The sequence below is a fragment of the Stegodyphus dumicola genome, chromosome 3, assembly GCF_044657685.1.
Source record: "Stegodyphus dumicola isolate Sdum_Otavi_A_Nest chromosome 3, ASM4465768v1".
NCBI lineage: Eukaryota > Metazoa > Arthropoda > Arachnida > Araneae > Eresidae > Stegodyphus > Stegodyphus dumicola.
In genome coordinates this window covers 77,840,527-77,857,305 of record NC_140770.1, presented here as the reverse complement: position 1 = coordinate 77,857,305, position 16,779 = coordinate 77,840,527, and the positions used below count along the sequence as shown (strand labels likewise).

The 16,779-nt window shown below is 32.0% G+C and overlaps 2 protein-coding genes across 11 annotated transcripts in view; one reads left to right on the top strand and one right to left on the bottom strand.

Annotated features, from left to right (window-relative positions):
* Positions 1-16,779, top strand: part of LOC118187993 (latrophilin Cirl-like) — a 1,172,776-nt gene that overhangs the window by 554,300 nt on the left and 601,697 nt on the right. The window lies entirely within an intron of this gene.
* LOC146998031 (uncharacterized) overlaps positions 2,401-16,779 on the bottom strand; it is a 147,888-nt gene continuing 133,509 nt past the window's right edge. For 2 of the 3 annotated variants that reach the window (XR_015040227.1, XR_015040226.1), the window contains exon 2: positions 2,401-2,791. Coding sequence is in view for 1 of the 3 variants with exons in the window: in XM_085813014.1 (XP_085669140.1) it covers positions 2,525-2,786 (262 nt within the window). In the remaining 2 variants the exon portion in view is untranslated. The remainder of the gene's footprint in view (positions 2,792-16,779) is intronic. The other variant, XM_085813014.1, reaches the window with a different exon arrangement.

Below are 16,779 nucleotides of genomic sequence, written 5' to 3'. Positions count from 1 at the left end.
GCTACGCCAAATGAATAGGAAGAAATTGATCATTTATGCAATATATAACACATAATATCAAAATAAACAGCTGTAAATAAGCGAAGAAGAACACAAAGATAAGGCACATTTTTTTTAACACCGAGAAATATCTTTGATTACTAAATAACACTCACTGCGTAAAATATTACTCTTAATTCGTGATTCGCTCAGTGCAACTCACTCAACTCACTTCGTGTTTCACTCATTTCAGAGACTAGCGCAACTCTTTGAATTTATACTAGTCTCTGAAGAAACTGACGTATTAACTGTTGGCGCTGTATTTTTGTAGGGTTGGTTGATCTTCTAGAAGCTTAATCTAGAAGAAGAAGAAGCTTCTAGAAGCTTATTTAAAGTCGTGGCTCTAACTTTGAACACGCGTTTTCCAGAACTTCCAAAAAGTTATCAAGTTGGTAAAAGCTTTTTTCGCAACTAGGCGAAAAACGTATTGCCAGCAATCACCGTTAAGGGAATATTTTACTATATCTCAGCTTCTAACTGAGCTTTCATAACTTAAATGTTGCTTAATTCAGAATCAAAAGATCTGTAATTCTGTACAAGAAATAAAGGCTTACAAATAGAATGTGTGGACACAAATTCTATTATACAAAAATATTCACTAAACCTTTTAGAAAAATTGCAAGAAATAAGCAAATAAATAAAGGCAATGCACAAAAACTAATATGCAATTAAAAATGCAAATGTTTACAGAAACATACAACATTAAAAATTATTCATAAGGATTTTCATGTAGTGCGTTTTCATTAAATCATACAGTTTTGTATTTATATTGCATACTTCTAAGTGTATGTATATATATATATATATATATATATATACATAAAAAATTTGCTAAATTTTGAAGATAATTGTTTAAGCATACATAGAAGAAACTTGCAATCGTGGTAAATTTACCCATTCCTTTTTATTTCAGTTCATCAAGCATTACAATAAACAAACATAGATAAATTGGTCACCGCAGTGCCTATTTTTAGAGAATTAAATCGGAACTGTTACATTTTAAAAATATAATGTAAAAGAGAGCCAACATTAGTATGCTAATGTTTGCAAAAAGGGAAGTGTGGTGTGTTCGAATTAAAATCTTAATTCCTAATGACAGTTTTGATTGGCTAATAAATAACTCTCTAAAATTATTATTGACTAAATGAGTTTGTTCTTCACGAAACGTCTCCAGCGTTATGTAAAAGTCCAATGGACTAATCTAGAAATGACGCAGTCCAGAAAGGTTTATTATAAGTGAAAAGGAATATTTAAGCGGTTCTTGCAAATATAAGTTAGAATTTTGATTTACAGAAGTTATCGCACACACACATGTATATATAGGTTTTTCAATGTAGTGGATTCTGCTGTTCTAAAAAATTTCGGGGAAATGTGGTTGCTATACACGATTTTCAATGTCAGTTCATTCCATTTTAATTTAAATAATAATTATTTATTTGCATTAAATTTTAAATATTCATTGATTAGCTAAAAATACTTTACGAATTCATGAATTTTACTTCTTAAATTGGAAGCCACTTATTAGAAATTAATTTTAACTGAATAATCATCGTTTATAAAGATCAAAAGTCATTCCTAAACTCAGAGGGCTGCGAAAATTTTCGCAACATTATCGAAAGTGCGTTTCATTATGTTCTTCTTTAAGGAAGTTTTGTTGAGAGATTTCGCAGAATTTTCTCATGTTTTTGCTGCGATATTTACATCTTTAACGCAAATGAATTTCCCGTAATTTCTCCTAAACTCCCAAATATTTTTCACGGTATAAGCAAAGTCCACAGTTTTAATGCGTTTCTTGTAAAGAGATGATTCCTGCTGATAGTTATAAACTTCAGAAAACGGAAAGAGTGTAAAAGCTTCTCTGCGAAAGTTCATTTCGCTTTCCGTTAAGTACCATTAAATAAATTTCCTCTAAAGTCTTACATTCCGTAAGGAATTTGCTTTGTATTCTTAGAGAAATTTAATTTAGTCAGAACATAATTTTTAAACTTTACAGAAATTCTTCGTCTCTTTTACAAGTATTAAAAATCTGAATTCTTTCCGTTGCTAATAACTTCTGCATATAGCACGGTTCACTTAATGTTGTTGTTGAATTGCATTGAATCTCTGAGTTTGAGGATGATTTCGAAAACCATTTCCTGGCATTTTGTTTTTGTGCACAGTTAGCCTTGATTTTTTAAGGGAAAAGACAGCTCTAAACTGTCCATTAAGTGAAGAGTTCTTGTATATTAAAAAGCACCGTACCAGTTTTGAATCAGGTCTCAGCGTCTTCAAAGTGCAATTAATTATATTATATACACTTGCATGCAAAATTAAGAGAATTTGCAAATTAAACTAAATTTATGAAAAACCAATGGACAGATTTTAATAAAATTTAATGTGGACATAGATTATTAATAGAGAAAGAGACGTACCATTCAAAAGACATTTTATGTACGCAAGGTTATCAGTACAACTCTTAGTACAGGCTTGTCCAAAATCCATGTTGTTATATCGAATTGAAAATAAGTCTAATATGGGATATAGCAACACTCTCATAGCCAGATAGATCGCTCAGCGTGAAGGCATACTGAACAGAAGGCAGTTGAGCAGTCCCTGTAGCAGTCCATCTCATTCCTGCAGCAAGGCAACTCCGGGATGGTTCTCGGAGAGGGATGTTCAGGTGAAATTGCTCCCCAGAGTTTTCCAAGTCAGAAGATCGGGCTGACGAATTCATGCGGTGAATATCCTCCCTTTTCATGTCACTAGCCCTATGCTGATGAGAAGTAAGTTAAATATAATAAGTTATAAGAAACGTAAGTTACAAAAATAAATTTCGTAATATTTACAAAATTGATGTCTTTAAAATTAAAAATACCAAAACATGAATCTTTGCATGATTTGAAACACTTTTTTGTAGTTGGATGTATATGACTAAGACAACCGTTGCTAAAACAAAAGCTTGATAAGTAACTTATGGACACGGTATATACAAGGAGTAGTCAAAAAAGTTCCTGGAATTTCGTTGTAACACTTTATTACCGCCATATAGGTGCACACTTACTTAATTGCCTTAAAAGAAGGCTTCTTCAGAACACATGCACTTGATCAACCGCTTCTCCCGTTGCTTTGGAAAGAACGAGGAAAATATTGTTGTGGTATCTTCCGAAGTTCAGCTGTCGCGTTGGTTTTGATGGTTGGCTTCTACGGTGTCAAAACGGTTACCTTTGAGACCCAATTTGATCTTGAGGAAGAGCCATAAATCGGATGGCGCTAAATCCGGTAAATTCTGCGAACTATGTCTGCACAGCAATCGATGTGTTGGAGGGTGTCGTGATGTGACTTCATCTTTGTTTCCGGGTCGTAGGCGTACACCCGAGTCTCGTCACCAAATAACAATTGTATTAAAAACTTCGAGGTCCTCTGTTTTTTTTTTTTTTTTCACGTTTTATCTGCAAATCATCTGACAGGACTGCGTGAATGGATCCGTGAGTAATCCCCAATTCCTGTGCCAACTCTCAGCGATTCCTGTCCACCCTGAAATATTGAAAACCACTCGTAAACGGCTGTTTTCTTTAAAGATTCGTCACCGTAAACTGTTTGTAAGACTAACACTCTGAAGCAGATTTTCTCAATCTGCACATGAACTTTATGTGATGTGATGAGATAAAGCGAAAGCTGTGGCATCGAGGCAGTTATTTATTACAAAGATTCCCATTGTTGGGCCCATCTGTGTTTTGCTGAGCAGTTGCATATTTGTTAGAGTGCAAGGTTAAAAGTAGATGTTAGTTGTCTTTCGAGTTGTACGTATTTCTATTTGAACTACTGAAACATCAAAGTTAGATGTAGCTAGCTGTTATTAAATTTTGAATTTTTTTCGCAAAATGCAGTTGTTAGTAAACCTTTTGGCTATGTTTTGCTTCTTGTCAATGCTCTTAAAGTTTAAACATCTAATAAGTGCTAAGATGGGAAATTGTCTAAAGCATATGAACTTTAGTTAGATATAATTTAGTAGCTAATTAGGATTAACCTCACGGATATTCTTCCATTTAAATGTCTGATCAGTTTTACAGAGAGGTCTCTTGTTTGTCTGCGTTTATGATCATCAGTTCTTGTTTGTTTTCATATTTTTCCTTTGCCAAAAAGTAGGAAATTTTATCAGTTTTTCAATATTTACTTTATGAAATATAAAAAAATTACCTCATCTTTGTTTAATTGCTGATCTAAAGAAATTTTCATGTATTGATCCTAATTTGTAGTTTCATTTCTACGACTTCATTCTGAATTTTAAATTGCCTTTTTAATTTTTTGTACAAGACAGGAATATTGTTCGATTCGTAACTATATTTTTGTTCCTTACGTAGTTAATGCAAATTTCAGCGATCTTAATAAATTTTAAAGTATAACATGGAAGTAGTGATAGTTTCAATGGAAAAAATCTTTTTAATGCTATCTCTTCTTTCCGAGATTGATGGAATAAGTTTCAGTTACGGAAATCTCATATCATCTTCAGGAATAATTAAAAATATTAATCGCTTGATATCATTTGCATTATACATTCTTCAACACTGAAAGTAAAGGGTAAAGAGCTAACATTCGCGGCTTAGTATTTCATTTCATATGTTTTCATCTTTGAAAATACTTCGCAAAGATTTTCTTATAGGGAATGCTGTCGAAAGTGTGTTCTGCGGCACCTTGGGACTCCCTGTCATCTGTTTAAAAGTCAAAAATTCAAATTAAAAATTCGAAAAAAAATAGCATTATAGCTAAGTATTTAAAATAATTAATTAACATATTTATTTCTGTTATTTTATGAAATCACTGGTCTACTAAATAATTAAAAAGTACACTTTTGAAACCTTTATTCAAAATGCTCAATAAAAATTATAATAAATAACGATTTACGTTTAATTTTCCATATGAAAGTATACGGAACATTCATATGCTTCCATTTTTTTTTTCAGAGGGTTCCACAGAAATAAAATAAAGAATTTTATGCGTTCCAAAGTAGGGGGAAAAATCTAATCTGAAAACTTTCAAATTTTATATTACGCTCAAGCGAGTGTTTTTTTTTTTTTCATTTACAGACACATGCACGTTTCAAATACATTTAGGTTAACGCTACATTGGGCTAAAAATATTTAAAAACAGCGTATCTTTAAAATTCCCGATAGACAGTCTCGCGTGCTGGAGATAAAAATATTTTATTCTTGCATTGTTGCCACTGCTCACTTCGAAATTGTTGAGTTTTTTAACAAAAAATCCGTTAAAGTTTTACAAAATATGAAATAGACAGTAAAACAAATTTCAATATCCAAATTCGGTCTTCCAGGTGCCCATGCTCGGGGGGGGAGAAGAAATATTTTATTCAAAATTTGATGACTCTACGTACCGTTGTTTTTTCAAAATACGAGAAACCTACATAAATTCATGTAGATTCTTCATTATTTAATTTCTTTAAATATAATACAGGGCGATAATATTTGGTGGCAACAATTTGAAAAATTATTCGGACATTTAAAGTGATTAGATGCAAAATACCGTTTCGAGACTATCGGCCCTTCTGGGCTAAAAATGTAGTTTTATGGGTTCCTTGATTCAGTAAAGCTTGAAAACACTCTTCTAGGGTAGTATCTAAATTGCTAGTCGTTGCGCCTTTTTGTCCTGAAAAATATTATCAGTCTACCGTCAGAAAAATCGGTAAATCGCGGTATACATCTCTTTTTCCAATATGAAGTGTACTCTTACACAAAAATAACTGTTAAATAAAATCATTAAGATTTGATAGAATCATATACTCTTACAAATTTAATATTTTCTTTGGTTTTCAGAAACATTTATATGAAAATTAAAATACATTTTGAATAATTACTTTTATATAATTTTATTTATTTTAAATTCCATAAGAAAAATGTAAATAAATATATTGTTAACATTCTAAGTGATCTAATTACAAATTAGCACAGGTTTTTTTTTTTTTTTTTTTTTTTTTTTTTTTTTCGTGTATCTATATAGAAATCGTGATGTTACCTGCTATTTATTAACCTTAACCTTTTAATACCCATGAAACTACTTCTGCCTCAAGTTAGAAATTTCCCATTCTTCCAGCTTCTAATCAATTCACAAAACAGTTCCAGACTAACGTAATCAACTTTATTTCTGATTTCAAACGCATCAATTTCTCCTCCAAATCACGTAATATCACATGATAGCAATCACCCTGCTAATTGGTTAATGTAAATTACATTATCGCGCCTGTGTTGCGAAATTAGTTATTTAATTGCCGTCGTGTAATAAGCCCAACATTGTAAGCTAACATTGAAGGTGATTAAGAAACAACTCGCGCCGACTCTTGTACCAACAAACCAGCACCAGATAGTTAGTCCGAGTATCACGTCGACCCGCTACCACAATTTTCCAACAGCAGCAGCAACAGCAACAGCTCGAAGGGTCACGGAATTACAAGGTTTCTGCGGGACTACCGTTCGAAGCAGCACCTGCCACTGTTGAAGACACCGAGGGAATTTCTTATTAACTGCCGGAATGTCGTGCCTCCGAAGCACGACTCGTGCGCGGTATTTCGTGAGCGGCATTGCCCGTCCTCCTACAGAAAAGAGAACTTGGAATGGACCGTCGACGAGGCGAGAATACGAAATAAACCATTAGCAGAGAAAGTAATGGCGGAACTAATGAACTGATGGGGGTAAGGCTCTGGTAGCTGCCTCTATAAGGCGCGCAATCGCTGCGAAAATACCTCTTTTCGGGCCCCAGTTTAAGTAGACCTTCTTATTTCATTATGGGTCCAAACCTGTATTTGTCCATCACACGAGTCGCGTTAACATAAAATTGGGGGAATTATGCATGTCGTCGTGTGACGTGTGTGGTCCTCTGTCCTCTACAATTTGTGCTGCGATTCCTTTTCATCTACTTGTTTGATTTCCATTTGTTCCATCGTTATTTTATCCATTATCTACGCTTTGAAGATTCTTCCCCCCCCTGGCGGCTTTCATAAATGCCGAACTGCAAATGTGTCTGCGTTGTGTTCATTTGTGACAGGAGGTAATTACGGTGTGAATCTGCATTGAATACGTACTTCGAAAAAAGAAGCGTAATTGGTGGAACTTCGATCATGGGGATTATGAAACTTGTACAACTGATTTTGTTAAATTTTAGTTGTAAAGCAATACAAATTATTAATTGTTAGCTAATTAGCATTATAATTCTGAACTAATTATTTGAATTAAGTTTAAATAAATAGTTTTTTAAAAAGTTTTATAGCGGTTTTAAAAAATCTTTTACGGGTAATGGGATCTGTATCTGAAAGCTTTAAAACGGAAATTTTTTGGTTAAACTAGAATGTCAATTATAATTTAATAACTAATTAATTTTAATTGGCTGACAAATAACTAATATTTTTCTATTAAATGTTTGCTTTCCATGTTCCCTTTTCTTTAGATGAATCATTACAAAATTAATTTTAATGCCCTCATAGAAGGTAAAAGTTTCTGTCATACACTTCGGCACTAAGATGGGACAGACCTGTCATTAATGCACCTGTGTGACCTGTCATTAGTCACATAATGCATTAAGATTCACCTGTCAACTCTTCTTTCAACTTACTGACCTCGTCAACTTAGAATCTCATTGATCTAATGCCATCTCTAATAGGAATAGAATATATTTTATACTGTGAGGGAAGTGAGAAAAACTCTCATATAGTATGAAATCAATCCCTATAATACAGAGTACGAAACATAGATAGACACTACTTATGTCTATTTCCCTTAGATTTGTTTGAAATCTTTTTTATAGTTCGCATTGATTAAAACTTTATTCAAAGAAATATTAATAATTTCTTTCGTGATTTAAATTGCATCCTTGAAATTTATTTAAATAAAATAAGAGACCCCATAAAAGGCATTTTAATTTCCTAGAATCACAAATGCTATCCTAAGTTACAAAATCTTAAGGGAATTAAAAATATACAAACCAACAAAATTCATGTGTATTTTTAAGCAAAATTAAAAAATCTAGATGACCCACCTGCGTCCGAATGTTAAAGTCGCTGAACACTGGTAGTTCGCTTCGAGGTTCCAAAACCCGCGAACGGGCTGGCTGCAAGGGCGTTTTCGTAGTTTTCCTCATGTGTAACGTTTATACGAGCCAGTTTTCCTTAGAAATTTCTCCATGAAGGCACCCCTCCCCTTAGGTAGGTAGCTCTCGAGGCTTTGCCGTACTCACATAAACCAAACCAGACATGTAGATGCCGCAGAATATATTTCATAGGATGAAGCTATTTTTGCAGCAAACTAAGAGAAGGAATTGCTTAACTGTGGTTAACAGTTACAAGTAAAGATTAATATTGATGGGAAAAGGACGCAGTTTCGTCATCGTCACTTCGCCATCATGTCATTTCTCCTATGGGCCAGTTCTTCGTAGAGTCAGTTTGCCGTCAAGATATGTATTTCTTTACATGCATATATTATATCTTGCCATATTATATTCAGTTTATTTAGTTTAATTATTTGATTTATCTATTGTATAACTCTTGCTGTCTTAAATTTTAAAAGAAAAAAGCATTTGTATTAAACATATCTTTTAGAATCACTAAAATGTTACATAGAACTAATGTTTTTCTTGGAACTAGGTTTTATAAATTCCCTTTAGTTTTTCCTCAACAGTGAAATGTTAGCTCGGGGCAAAGAATCACCGCGTTTCGCATAGTTCACTTGCTCTCTAGAATTCCGCCGTCTGAAAGATGCAAAATTCAGTGCAGTAAAATGAAAATATAATCAATAAACAAATTTTTAAATTAAAAGATATTAAAAAGAATTAAACTAAAAGAGAACGCAGAAGGAAGGATAAAAAGCTATTATCACAGAAATGCAAGAAAGAGTAATGTATAGTGATATAGTTTGAAAGATGAAATATTTACTATAATATAAAGGGCTAAAAATAAAATGCTTTCTTAAGAAAACTAAATGAGAATATTTAAAAGAATAATCAAATGAAAAAATGAAATAAGAATGGATCGTCCAGTGATTTCAAAATTCATTGAGAGTACTAAAAGATTTCAGAGGCAAAGAGATCTGTAGAATAAATAACATTCGGTTTGTAATCATCCGCCCATAAAATTGAAAAAGTATAGGCTACCTGCTGAAAGAATTTCGTCATTCGTAAATAATTTTAGAAGCGATGATATAACAGAATACCTTAGAGGTTTAGCCCATAATTATAAAATATGATAATTTTGTTGCATTTGACGTTGATGTAATTTTCTAGTAATTTCTTTACAAACCATATTTGTAAACAAGTAATTATATACATTATAAGGAACCTTTACTCTGACGGCGAAATGGCCCGCAGCGAACGAGTTGCCGACGAATTATCCTGTCAGCGAAAGGATGACTGCAAAACGGCGACGACCGAAAATCATAGACCCTTATTGATGTATCATATAGTACATATGTTTAATAATATACGTTTTTCAATGAGTAATGATTTTTTTAATATATTTCTGATATTTTTTAAAGTATCATATTTGTATATGAAAGACATCAGAATGTAGTCGAAGTTTCGTTAATGAAATGTACGGTAATACAAAAAGTTCAAAATTAGCGCCACATATACATTTTTGTTAACTTTTGGAAGCCAATTCTTTTTCTATTGCGGTTTCTTAATTCCTTTCAGGAAGTTAGCTGTGATTCAGTACAAACTGAACTCAATTTATATATATAATCAAACAGCGCCATAATGAAATTCAAAAGACCGAAAGTTTGGTTCGCTGCATGCAATGATTCGCTACATCCAATCCAAGAAGGAAAATGGATTATTCCGCAAAAAAGGGTAAAGACTGGCTGATGAATCATAATAAATAAATAAATAAGTTATTAGCACTATCAAATTTACTAAAACAAATTAATGATTTTAATTAAAAAATTAATAAGCTTTAATTACAATTAATATTTCGAGCAGTTATTAATTTTTTTTCTTTCTTTTTCACTTTCACCAAACATTGGTAAATTTGCACTACGTATTAATTAGCCTAAAAGTCATGGTCAAGTAAAAATATGTATTCCGAGGGAAGGATCTTCAGATTCTTCCCTCGGAGTACATATTTTTACTTGACCATACAATATTTAAGAATGCATATTTTCTTCTAAAATATATATTTATGAATATGAATGATATTTTATCTCAAAGCAAAAACATTAAAAACGAATAACAAAGAATGTTGATCAATTAGCTTAAGATGTGGGTACAAAAATAATCTGCAGTTTTCTACTGGCGTGATACAGACTTCAGGAAAGTTTTTATCTATATTTTTTCCCACGGAACTGAAGAGATTACATCACTTTCGGTATGTGATTATTATTCACGCACGCTGCAGCTTTGGCTTCCGCTGAAGTAACTTTCCCTGTTCTGGGTTTTTTTAACATGTTTCATCTGCAATTGAAGAAGAAACTTCGTTCTCAGCAGGTTTCATTTTGATTCTTGTCTCAATATCTTCTTCATTTAGATATTTACATGTAACAAAATATTTGTCGGTTTGTTGAACAGTCTAGCTTCATTAGCGTTGAAGATGTCTTTTCTTGGTAGTAGAAAGGGACATCATCCTAATTTTTTTCTCCATTTCTTGACATCAAATTTTAAAGCACTTCCTGATCGTCGACAAGTTTCCTGATGAAGTATTCTGCTTCTTGGACCTGTCGACCATTTGAACACAGAAAAGTTGTCTTTAAAATGCCTCTTTAGCAATTTCCTCGCATCCCCCCTGGAGTTTTTGCTTAGATATTGGCAGATTGCGGCTTCTGTGAATGGTGAACCATTTCGGCAGTGATTTTTCAACATACTTGTGCTCGGTCGTTTTGAAATTCTTTTCTTGTATCTAAATTCTTTCTATGAGCAGAAATTATCGAATTTCGATTTTTTCCATGATATTGACTGCAGATTTGAATAAACTGTATTGTTGACAGATATTGCATGCGTTCTGTATTTTTCGAATACTGTTATATCCGATGCAGAATGACATTTACTTTTCGCCATGTGGATTAATTTTTAACGCAGAAAATGTTCACCAATGCAGAGCGAAAGCAATTCGATAAAAGAATATATGAAATTTGGTTCATCTAATAAAACTGAAAAAGGAAGACACTTTCTTCATTAATATCATCTGTCCAATGAGAATACATTTGTGATATGCGATTGCAAAGCAAAAATGCAATAACACTTACAGAGATTATCCCAAATCTTGTATACGAGAAAAAGAATGCAGAAACCCCCATTCAGATAACAGAACTTGAGAAGGGTTTTAAATATTGACATGAAACAATTCATTAGGATCAAAATAGATTCTTAAAAGTAGATGTAAGCATGCCGCACAACAGGGATAGTGTTTAGCGATATTGACTGCCGTACCGAAGGGCCCGATTTCGAATCTCGTAGAAGACATGGATGTTCGTAAATGTATAGTGTCTGCGCGGCATGGGGGGGCACTCGAAATTCGCGGCGAGCCGAAAGCCTTCTCGAGAGGTTGGTGGTAGGGGAAGAGGAGGGAGACCCTCGGACCAGTCCACACCAGGGTGTTCTCCATCAAAACTGGGGACGGAAATGAGTAAAGTCGTTTTGTCACCTGTATGGTGCTCTAGGCTGTTGCCAGCAACGGGCGCAATCTTCCACTCCTTGCCATGATGAATTTCGTGGTTGTTCTGATGTTACTGTCAAACAAGTGAGATAAGTCACAACAACAACGTATGTAAGCATCCCTTAAAGGAATAAAAAAAATTGTGGGAATTTTTTATATAGCCATGCCTTCATTTTTTCACGCCTTTCTCTTTCCCTGAATAATGAAAGTTTCAAAATTTTCCTAGCAACAAACTTCAACAGAACGACCTTATAATGCAATAAAAGACCTTGAACTGAATCAAAGAACACATTCAATTTCATGTCACAGTGCTCGCAGCATTATACAGCAGTATCTCCTAAGATATGCTCATTGTGTGCCTTAGTTTTACAAGAATTAGGTGCTAGACCTGCATCATATAGTCTTTGTTTAAAACACAGAGAAAGGTTCGAGTGACTATAAAAAAACAATAATGTGCAAGTGTTTTTCGTCTAACATTGAACAATGCGTACACAAGTTCTAAATAGCCTAAACATGCACAATTTTAAGGGTTAGTAATTTTTTGGTTAAAACGTGCAGTTTGGAAAATACAATGAATTTTTTTTTTTTTTTTTTTTTTTTGAATTTAAAACTTTTCAGTTGAATATACTTATAAAATCCGTTAAATCCGATATGTTTGAAGTTTCGTTTTAACAGTAAAAAATCACATTAAGTTATAAGAAATTGGACAGGACCAAACAGATCATTCGTTATAGTCAGATATGTATTACAAACGGGAATTCTATAGTGAGTTTCGACTGTGTATCATTAGAAGACAAAAAAAGTGTGAAATTGATCGAAATGACTTACATGTCAGGAATAATAAGTATGAAAATAGCTTTTAAGCCTCCTTATTTAAAAGGACCGTTATTTAATTAAAAACTGAGACTGTATTTGTAAATCTTCTGGCATGCAAATGTCAAAGCAGGGAAACTGTTTATACCGCTGTGCTATGTGTGTGGTCCTATGTCCCCTACAAGTTTATAAGAAAATGGACAACTTTGTTGGCCCCATTGCACGTTAAGAAACTTCTGGTTTTATTAACAGCGATTTTGCGGGATATTTTCATTTAGAGAGCATGTTAAGTACATGCTATCTCATGTGATAATTATACAGTATGTTTACAAAGACATAAGTATATAAAATTATTTCATCTCCATTGTGTTTTAGTAGTGATAGAATTTCAACTGTAAAGTATGTATATTAGGTAGAAAATTTTGCAACCGTCTCCTTTTCATGCTGTTCGTTTAAATTTAACGAAAATATTTGATCGAAATATTTGCATATCATTTTAAATTGTTAAAATATTAATTATGTTAAAACATATTGCATAAACTTTATAAATAATAAGTAAAATTAAAATTAATTATTATAATTATAATTATATTTATAATTTTTATTATATTATAATTATTATTACATATTAAAGTATTATTGATTAATTAATTAAACATTAATTATGATATTATTATGAAGTAACAACTGTAATTAATAATCAGTAATATTGTCAAATAAAATTCATAATTCACTGTGTGCTAAGCTAAAATACTAATGTACTTTAATTACATTTTCATAATTTAAGAGAAAAATATGGATATTCTCATAGATTCATTGAAATGTTTGGTGTATGTTTCGTTATCGTCAACATCTGGTCTTTGTACCAGCAAAATAACGTTTACCAAGTGAATTAACTACATACTTAAAATCCCAAAAATCTGTATATTTTCACGGAAATAATGAAGAAGTGCATAGCTTATACAGAATAATTAGAATATACTAAATTTTATACAAGAATAATTTATGAATATTCAGAAGTATTACATTTGTTCTGAATATTTATAATGTAGTAAATGAAATTTATGTATGAGAAATACTAAAAATACGAAATAAATTTACTTTTATCATTCATATCGATCGAAAAGTATTCAATTAATACATAATTAAATTCCCTGCTATAAAAATAAAATTTTTAGCGTACAGAGTTTGAAGTTTCCTAGCATGTATGAGAAACATTTTTATCATTTAAAAATATTTTTAAATGAGCATTATTAGTAAAAATGAGCCTTGATTTTTTTTATAATCCAAAGCCTTAAAACTGATTAGTTAAAAACTAATTAGCCAGAAAATTAAGTTTTAAGTCATCCCTTTTCTTTTAATGGGTAAGGAATTCTCTGTTAGGTATTCTCCGAATTCGTCTGTTTTCCTGAATGCGATATTAAATTTTCGATTAAGTATGAAGATAAATCAAAATCTTTTTCTCTGAATTTTATAATTCAGGTTGTTTCACTTTTAATATAATGCCTTTATTCGTTTTCTTTCTAATTAAAGTTAACGAGGGTAGAGAAAATAGCTTTGCTTAGACAGTGTAGTATATAGAAATAATTATACTATTATTATTAATGTTAAATTGTATTTATTATGATATCTGCATATTTCACCAATTAACTTTAATAATTCATTCTTTTTCTTCAAGGAATTGCCTTTTATTATTACTGACACTGTCTTTCTTCTCCTTTCAAATAATAAATAATCACTGTTAATCAAGTCGAGATCATAAATACAATAATATCGAATAGTACAGAAATTGTTATGAGATTTTCATTAAGGGAATCTTACGGCATTAAAAATTAATTGAGTTATCGCTGTCTTATTAATTATTAAAACGAAATTTGCTTTTTTATTCTTCTTAGTCTGCTTATTATCCGGTATTATTATAAGTATTTTACATAAGAAAAATCTTATTTCTAGATCTGTTCAAGACTGTACACTTTTATTTTGCTCCATATCTGCAAGAATGCGATGCAGAATTTGGAAATTTTTTTTCTTTGACTTAAAAGTCCCGTAATTTCTTACCCTTGAATATGGTTGTGGTTTGGTTTATTTGATTACGGTAAAGCACAAGAGAGTTATCTGCTTAAAGGAAGAGATGCCTTCGTGGAGGACTTCCTAAAGGAAACTCGTTCATATACACGATACACATGGGGAAAATCATGAAAGCGCCCATGCAGCCAGCCCGTTTGCAGCGATTCGAATACCGGACCGAGCTACCAGTGTTAGCGCTCGGCCGATGGTGAGCCCTACGCCTGAATAAAAGGAAACCAGAGAGATAGCTTTTGGAATCGACTGGAGTTTTATTCAGAATCTACACCAGTCTAAGGTCGCTTTTTTTACCTAATTTTAAATTTTACACTCGCGGTTTATCTTCACAAGTTAAAATTAGAATACCTTATTTGTGCAATAGCATGACATTTAGCATACAGTAATAAAATTAGGACTACTTTAAAAAATAATAAAATAATAAATGAATAAAAAGTTTAGTAAATTTAAAATAATGGTATTTTTAACATGTTAAATTCATACTAAGATAAATATAGTTTTCAGCAAATTCTGCTCTGAAATGCGTTTTACAATTTAAAAACGTTTTACTAAATATATAAAATTCTGCCTTGTAATATAAAATCTCTAGATATGATTACGTCTCGGAAACTCACGTAGGAGAAGAACGAAAATTATATAAAAGCAGTTCTTGGCTAGAGTTGGTATTGCGCAAAACGTAAAACTTTTCATTTTGTCCCTCCCGCCCTCGCATACAGCGAATTCTCAGAGTGTGACCATTCAGAAAAGTATAAGGTTTCCAACTTATCTTTCAATTTTAATCAGTAGGTTATTGATTGACAAATCAAACTATTTAGAAACAATATGCTGCCATTGTGCAAGGAGGAGACCCCATCTGTCTTTCACATTCTCTCCCGCAGTATGGGCTTCCAGGGTGTCCCCACTTGCAACAGCAAAATACTTTTAACTCTAGAAGCGCCGAGCTTTCTCCCTACCTAGAAGAGCCAACGGCAGTTAAATTGACTGCTCAGTGAATTAAATGTATATATCAAAATGTAAATGCTTTATAATGCTTTTAAGAATGTTAATTACAGTTCTTTAAGAACTTCTTTAAATAACAGCAGATTATTTTTAATAATAAATAAATATTTTATTATAAACTTCCAACTTACCGTTAATGAAACGCATTTTATAGCTTTTCGCAATTTTTACACAACACAACATTTTTAATACTGGAAGTGCATTTTCCACACACATGATATGAAAAATTTTTGCACACATCACTGGTTTTGTTGTTGTTACAAAGTCCAATCTGGCACTGACGTCTATGGTATACGTTACTCCTTTTTTTACGATTTTTATATTTTGCATTTTTACAAGGGTTGTGAAAAAATTACAAAATTCTTAAATTTTTATTTTCGAGTTTTTACTGATGTAGAAATTTTAAGCTATCTAATTTTAAAATCATCGTTTTCATTTTAGTGGTTTTGGACAAGAAGTGTGATTTTCTAGATCAGTTAGAAATATTTTCGAGGCCTTAAAATGTCTAAAAAATCTTTAAAAGTTGTTTCGTATCGTCTAGAGAAATTCCCTCAAAAGTGCTATTTATTTGCTACATTTTATCTCGGTTCGATAACCTTTCTTCTGTTTAGGAATCGTTGTGTAATGCTTACCTTGTTCAAATGTACGCTTTGGGAGAAATCAGAATTGTAAATAAACATCTTTGAGATTATCTTTTTGGTTAAAGTTCTGCGATAGTGTTATTTATATGACCGATAGTTTCTAATCATATTAGTTGTATAGATGTTGATGATGAAATCTAGAGACTGCTTCAATAATAAAAACAAACTAATTTTATTCTACGTTGCCAAGATGAAAAGTTTTTTGTAATTAGTAAGAATTATTACTCGGTTTTAAATTAGATATTTATTTATTTATGAGTTATTTATGAAACAAGTGGGAATGCTTGTTTGTTGAGATTCTATGGAGGCTCCTTTGAGATAGATTTTTTTTTTTTTTTTTTTTTATTTGATCGTGTGTGTTATAGTGCTATGAATCATTCAAAACTTCAAGGCTATGTATTTACGCCAATCAAGGGTTACTGTTTTGGTCTAATTTTAAATGGACTGAGATTGTCTAGACATATATAGTAGTGACATCGGAATTGTATTATTACATTATGGCAAAGCTAGTGAGAGCTACCTGATTATCTCTTTTTCTTCCATGACAATTTTCTATAAAACATTATATGTCTAAGAGCATCTACA